The sequence below is a fragment of the Geospiza fortis genome, unplaced genomic scaffold, assembly GCF_000277835.1.
Source record: "Geospiza fortis unplaced genomic scaffold, GeoFor_1.0 scaffold502, whole genome shotgun sequence".
Classification (NCBI taxonomy): Eukaryota; Metazoa; Chordata; class Aves; order Passeriformes; family Thraupidae; genus Geospiza; species Geospiza fortis.
In genome coordinates this window covers 13943-21059 of record NW_005055104.1, presented here as the reverse complement: position 1 = coordinate 21059, position 7117 = coordinate 13943, and the positions used below count along the sequence as shown (strand labels likewise).

The 7117-nt window shown below is 50.5% G+C and overlaps 1 protein-coding gene across 1 annotated transcript in view; it reads left to right on the top strand.

Annotated features, from left to right (window-relative positions):
* Positions 1–1107: 1107 nt before the first annotated feature.
* LOC102037245 (neuronal acetylcholine receptor subunit alpha-2-like) overlaps positions 1108–7117 on the top strand; it is an 11896-nt gene continuing 5886 nt past the window's right edge. Inside the window, exons 1-2 of the mRNA XM_031065718.1 lie at positions 1108–1274; positions 6701–6840. Of these exons, the coding sequence (XP_030921578.1) occupies positions 1110–1274; positions 6701–6840 (305 nt within the window). The 5' untranslated portion in view covers positions 1108–1109. The remainder of the gene's footprint in view (positions 1275–6700; positions 6841–7117) is intronic.

The window sequence follows — 7117 nt, the reverse complement described above, 5'->3', positions numbered from 1 at the left end:
GATTCATTCCCGATTAATTCCTGAATACTTCCCAAATTAAATCTCAATTAATGCACAAATAATTCTGAATACTTCCCCAATAATTCTGTAATAATTCCGGAATAATTCCCAAAATAAATCCCAATGAATTCCCCAATAATTCCCGAATAATTCCCGATTCATTCCCGATTAATTCCTGAATACTTCCCAAATTAAATCTCAATTAATGCACAAATAATTCTGAATACTTCCCCAATAATTCTGTAATAATTCCGGAATAATTCCCAAAATAAATCCCAATGAATTCCCCAATAATTCCCGAATAATTCCCGATTCATTCCCGATTAATTCCTGAATACTTCCCAAATTAAATCTCAATTAATGCACAAATAATTCTGAATACTTCCCCAATAATTCTGTAATAATTCCGGAATAATTCCCAAAATAAATCCCAATGAATTCCCCAATAATTCCCGAATAATTCCCGATTCATTCCCGATTAATTCCTGAATACTTCCCAAATTAAATCTCAATTAATGCACAAATAATTCTGAATACTTCCCCAATAATTCTGTAATAATTCCGGAATAATTCCCAAAATAAATCCCAATGAATTCCCCAATAATTCCCGAATAATTCCCGATTCATTCCCGATTAATTCCTGAATACTTCCCAAATTAAATCTCAATTAATGCACAAATAATTCTGAATACTTCCCCAATAATTCTGTAATAATTCCGGAATAATTCCCAAAATAAATCCCAATGAATTCCCCAATAATTCCCGAATAATTCCCGATTCATTCCCGATTAATTCCTGAATACTTCCCAAATTAAATCTCAATTAATGCACAAATAATTCTGAATACTTCCCCAATAATTCTGTAATAATTCCGGAATAATTCCCAAAATAAATCCCAATGAATTCCCCAATAATTCCCGAATAATTCCCGATTCATTCCCGATTAATTCCTGAATACTTCCCAAATTAAATCTCAATTAATGCACAAATAATTCTGAATACTTCCCCAATAATTCTGTAATAATTCCGGAATAATTCCCAAAATAAATCCCAATGAATTCCCCAATAATTCCCGAATAATTCCCACTTCATTCCCGCCCATTCCCGGGATGTTCGCGGCCCGTTCAGGCCGGGCGCGGCGGCGCAGCCACGCCGAGGACCGGCTCTTCCAGCGCCTCTTCTCGGGCTACAACCGCTGGGCCCGGCCCGTGCGCAACACCTCCGACGTCGTCATCGTGCGCTTCGGCCTCTCCATCGCCCAGCTCATCGACGTGGTGAGGCCCAAATTCCCGGCGTTCCGGGGCCCAAATTCCCGGGATTCCGGGGCCAAAATTCCCGGCATTCCGGGGCCCAAATTCCCGGGATTCTGGGGCTGGAATTCCCAGAATTCCAGGGTGTAAATTCCTGGGATTCCAGGGTGTAAACTCCCAGAATTCCGGGGTTGGAATTCCTGAGATTCTGGGGTTGGAATTCCCGGGATTCTGGGGCTGAAATTCCCAAGGATTCTGGGGTTGTAATTCCCGGGATTCTGGGGTTGCAATTCCTGGGATTCCAGGGTCCAAATTCCCGGGATTCCAGGGCCCAAATTCCCGGGATTCTGGGGCTGGAATTCCCGGGATTCTGGGGCTGAAATTCCCGGCATTCTGGGGTTGGAATTCCCAAGATTCTGGGGCTGGAATTTCTGGGATTCTGGGGTTGGAATTCCTGGGATTCTGGAGTTGGAATTCCCAAGCTTCCAGGGTGTAAATTCCCAGGATTCCAGGGCCCAAATTCTCGGGATTCTGAGGTTGGAATTCCCGGGATTCTGGGATTGGAATTCCTGGGATTTTGGGGTTGGAACTCCCAGGATTCCAGGGCTGAAATTCCCGGGATTCTGGGGTTGGAATTCCCGGGATTCTGGGGCTGAAATTCCCAAGGATTCTGGGGTTGTAATTCCCGGGATTCTGGGGCTGAAATTCCCCAAGATTCTGGGGTTGGAATTCCCAGGATTCTTGGGCCCAAATTCCCGGGATTCTGGGGTTGGAATTCCCAAGATTCTCGGGTTGGAATTCCCAAGATTCCAGGGTGTAAATTCCCAGGATTCCAGGGCCGAAATTTCTGGGATTCTGGGGTTGGAAATCCTGGGATTCTGGGGTTGGAATTCCCGGGATTCTGGGGTTGGAAATCCCAAGATTCTGGGGTTGGAAATCCCGAGATTCCGGGGCTGGAATTCCCGGGATTTCAGGGCTGAAATTCCCAAGATTCTGGGTTTGGAATTCCCAAGATTCTGGGGCTGAAATTCCCGAGATTCTGGGGCTCAAATTCCTGGGATTCTGGGGTTGGAACTCCCGGGATTCTGGGGTCGGAATTCCCAGGATTCTGGGGCCAAATTCCCGGGATTCCAGGGCCCGAATTCCCGGGATACTGGGGCCCAAATTCCCGAGATTCCAGGGCCGAAATTCCTGGCATTCTGGGGTTGGAATTCCAGGGATTCTGCAGTGCAAAATTCCTACACTTTCGTGGCCGAAGTTCCCTGGATTCCGGGCTGAAATTCCTGAGATTCCAGGGCCCAAATTCCCGGGATTCTGTAGTGGAAGTTCCTGGGTTTCTGCAGCTGTGATTCCCATCTCTACGTCCCCCATCCCCTATTCCCCCTGTCCCATATCCCTCTATCCCACATCCCAAATCCCCCAATCCCCCATCCCATATCCCTCTATCCCATATCCCATATCCTTTATCCCATATCCCAAATCCCCCAATCCCCCATCCCATATCCCTCTGTCCCATATCCCATATCCTTTATCCCACAACCCCCGATTCCCAAATCCCCCATCTCACGTCTCTTTACCCTTTTATCCCCCGATCCCCCATCCCATATCCCTTTATCCATTTCCCCCTTTATCCCCCATCCCATATCCCTCTATCCCTCTATCCCTTTATCCCATATCCCTCTATCCCATATCCCTCTATCCCATATTCCTCTATCCCATATCCCTTTATCCCATATCCCTCTATCCCATATCCCTCTATCCCATATTCCTCTATCCCATATCCCTCTATCCCATATTCCTCTATCCCATATCCCTCTATCCCATATCCCTCTATCCCATATTCCTCTATCCCATATCCCTTTATCCCATATCCCTCTATCCCATATCCCTCTATCCCATATTCCTCTATCCCATATCCCTTTATCCCATATCCCTCTATCCCATATCCCTCTATCCCATATCCCTTTATCCCTATATCCCCCTTCCCTATATTCCTGTATCCCCCCATCCCATATCCCTTCATCCCCCATCCCTATATCCTTCTATCCCCTATCCCTACATCCCTCCATCCCATATCCCGCTAGTAATTCATCCCTTTATCCCACATCCCACATCCCTCTATCCCTCCATCCCGTATCCTTTTATCCCCTTTATCCCCCTATCCCGCATCCCCATCCCATATCCCTTTATCCCCTTATCCTTCCATCCCATATCCCTTTATCCCCTATTCCCCACCCCAATATCCCCCATCCCATATCCCTTTATCCCTTTATGCTTTTATCCCATGTCCCTTTATCCCTCTGCCCCCTATCCCCATCCCAACATCCCATATCCCACATCCCACATCCCACATCCCATATCCCACATCCCATATCCCTGATCCCACATCCCCTATCCCATATCCAATATCCCAAATCCCACTCCCCATATCCCAAATCCGAAATCCCACATCCCACATCCCACATCCAAAATCCCAAATCCCACATCCCACTCCCCAAACCCCAAATCCCAAATCCCAAACCCCAAATCCCACATCCCAAATCCCACATCCCACACCCCACATCCCACATCCAAAATCCCAAATCCCACATCCCACTCCCCAAACCCCAAATCCCAAATCCCAAACCCCAAATCCCACATCCCAAATCCCACATCCCACACCCCACATCCCACATCCAAAATCCCAAATCCCACATCCCACTCCCCAAACCCCAAATCCCAAATCCCAAACCCCAAATCCCACATCCCAAATCCCACATCCCACACCCCACATCCCACATCCAAAATCCCAAATCCCACATCCCACTCCCCAAACCCCAAATCCCAAATCCCAAACCCCAAATCCCACATCCCAAATCCCACATCCCACACCCCACATCCCACATCCAAAATCCCAAATCCCACATCCCACTCCCCAAACCCCAAATCCCAAATCCCAAACCCCAAATCCCACATCCCAAATCCCACATCCCACACCCCACATCCCACATCCAAAATCCCAAATCCCACATCCCACTCCCCAAACCCCAAATCCCAAATCCCAAACCCCAAATCCCACATCCCAAATCCCACATCCCACACCCCACATCCCACATCCAAAATCCCAAATCCCACATCCCACTCCCCAAACCCCAAATCCCAAATCCCAAACCCCAAATCCCACATCCCAAATCCCACATCCCACACCCCACATCCCACATCCAAAATCCCAAATCCCACATCCCACTCCCCAAACCCCAAATCCCAAATCCCAAACCCCAAATCCCACATCCCAAATCCCACATCCCACACCCCACATCCCACATCCAAAATCCCAAATCCCACATCCCACTCCCCAAACCCCAAATCCCAAATCCCAAACCCCAAATCCCACATCCCAAATCCCACATCCCACACCCCACATCCCACATCCAAAATCCCAAATCCCACATCCCACTCCCCAAACCCCAAATCCCAAATCCCAAACCCCAAATCCCACATCCCAAATCCCACATCCCACACCCCACATCCCACATCCAAAATCCCAAATCCCACATCCCACTCCCCAAACCCCAAATCCCAAATCCCAAACCCCAAATCCCACATCCCAAATCCCACATCCCACACCCCACATCCCACATCCAAAATCCCAAATCCCACATCCCACTCCCCAAACCCCAAATCCCAAATCCCAAACCCCAAATCCCACATCCCAAATCCCACATCCCACACCCCACATCCCACATCCAAAATCCCAAATCCCACATCCCACTCCCCAAACCCCAAATCCCAAATCCCAAACCCCAAATCCCACATCCCAAATCCCACATCCCACACCCCACATCCCACATCCAAAATCCCAAATCCCACATCCCACTCCCCAAACCCCAAATCCCAAATCCCAAACCCCAAATCCCACATCCCAAATCCCACATCCCACACCCCACATCCCACATCCAAAATCCCAAATCCCACATCCCACTCCCCAAACCCCAAATCCCAAATCCCAAACCCCAAATCCCACATCCCAAATCCCACATCCCACACCCCACATCCCACATCCAAAATCCCAAATCCCACATCCCACTCCCCAAACCCCAAATCCCAAATCCCAAACCCCAAATCCCACATCCCAAATCCCACATCCCACACCCCACATCCCACATCCAAAATCCCAAATCCCACATCCCACTCCCCAAACCCCAAATCCCAAATCCCAAACCCCAAATCCCACATCCCAAATCCCACATCCCACACCCCACATCCCACATCCAAAATCCCAAATCCCACATCCCACTCCCCAAACCCCAAATCCCAAATCCCAAACCCCAAATCCCACATCCCAAATCCCACATCCCACACCCCACATCCCACATCCAAAATCCCAAATCCCACATCCCACTCCCCAAACCCCAAATCCCAAATCCCAAACCCCAAATCCCACATCCCAAATCCCACATCCCACACCCCACATCCCACATCCAAAATCCCAAATCCCACATCCCACTCCCCAAACCCCAAATCCCAAATCCCAAACCCCAAATCCCACATCCCAAATCCCACATCCCACACCCCACATCCCACATCCAAAATCCCAAATCCCACATCCCACTCCCCAAACCCCAAATCCCAAATCCCAAACCCCAAATCCCACATCCCAAATCCCACATCCCACACCCCACATCCCACATCCAAAATCCCAAATCCCACATCCCACTCCCCAAACCCCAAATCCCAAATCCCAAACCCCAAATCCCACATCCCAAATCCCACATCCCACACCCCACATCCCACATCCAAAATCCCAAATCCCACATCCCACTCCCCAAACCCCAAATCCCAAATCCCAAACCCCAAATCCCACATCCCAAATCCCACATCCCACACCCCACATCCCACATCCAAAATCCCAAATCCCACATCCCACTCCCCAAACCCCAAATCCCAAATCCCAAACCCCAAATCCCACATCCCAAATCCCACATCCCACACCCCACATCCCACATCCAAAATCCCAAATCCCACATCCCACTCCCCAAACCCCTTGGGATTTGGGGTGGGAATTCCCAGATCCAGCCCCACCCCGGCCCTTTGCTGCCCCTGCCGCCCCTGGGGCCACGGGGACCACGGGGACCACGGCCTGGAACGGGATCGGGATTGGGATTGGGATTTGGGGTGGGAATTCCCAGATCCAGCCCCCCCCAGCCCTTTGCTGCCCCTGCCCCCCCTGGGGCCACGGGGGCCGCGAGGACCACGGCCTGGAACGGGATCGGGATTGGGATTGGGATTTGGGATTGGGATTTGGCATTGGGAATGGGGATTGGGGTGGGATTGGGATTGGGATTTGGGGTGGGATTTGGGGTGGGATTGGGATTTGGGGTGGGATTGGGAATGGGATTTGGGATTTGGGATTGGGGTTTGGGAATGGGATTTGGGATTGGGGTTTGGGAATATCGGTTCCCGGGCTGTTCTGGGCCATCTCCATGGATGGTGTCCCGCAGGAATGGAGCGATTACAAGCTGCGCTGGGACCCGGCCGAGTACGACAACGTCACCTCCATCCGGGTGCCCTCCGAGATGATCTGGATCCCCGACCTCGTCCTCTACAACAAGTGAGGGGCGGGGCCGGCACGGGGGATGCCTGCGAGGGATGGGAATTCCCGAAATCCCTTCCCTTCCCATCCCACCCCATCCATCCATCCATCCCCTCCATCCATCCATCCCATCCATCCATCCCATCCCATCCCTTCCCATCCCATCCATCCATCCCATCCATCCATCCCATCCATCCATCCCATCCCATCCATCCCACCCCATCCCACCCCATCCCATCCCATCCCATCCCATCCCATCCCATCCCATCCCATCCCATCCCATCCCATCCCACCC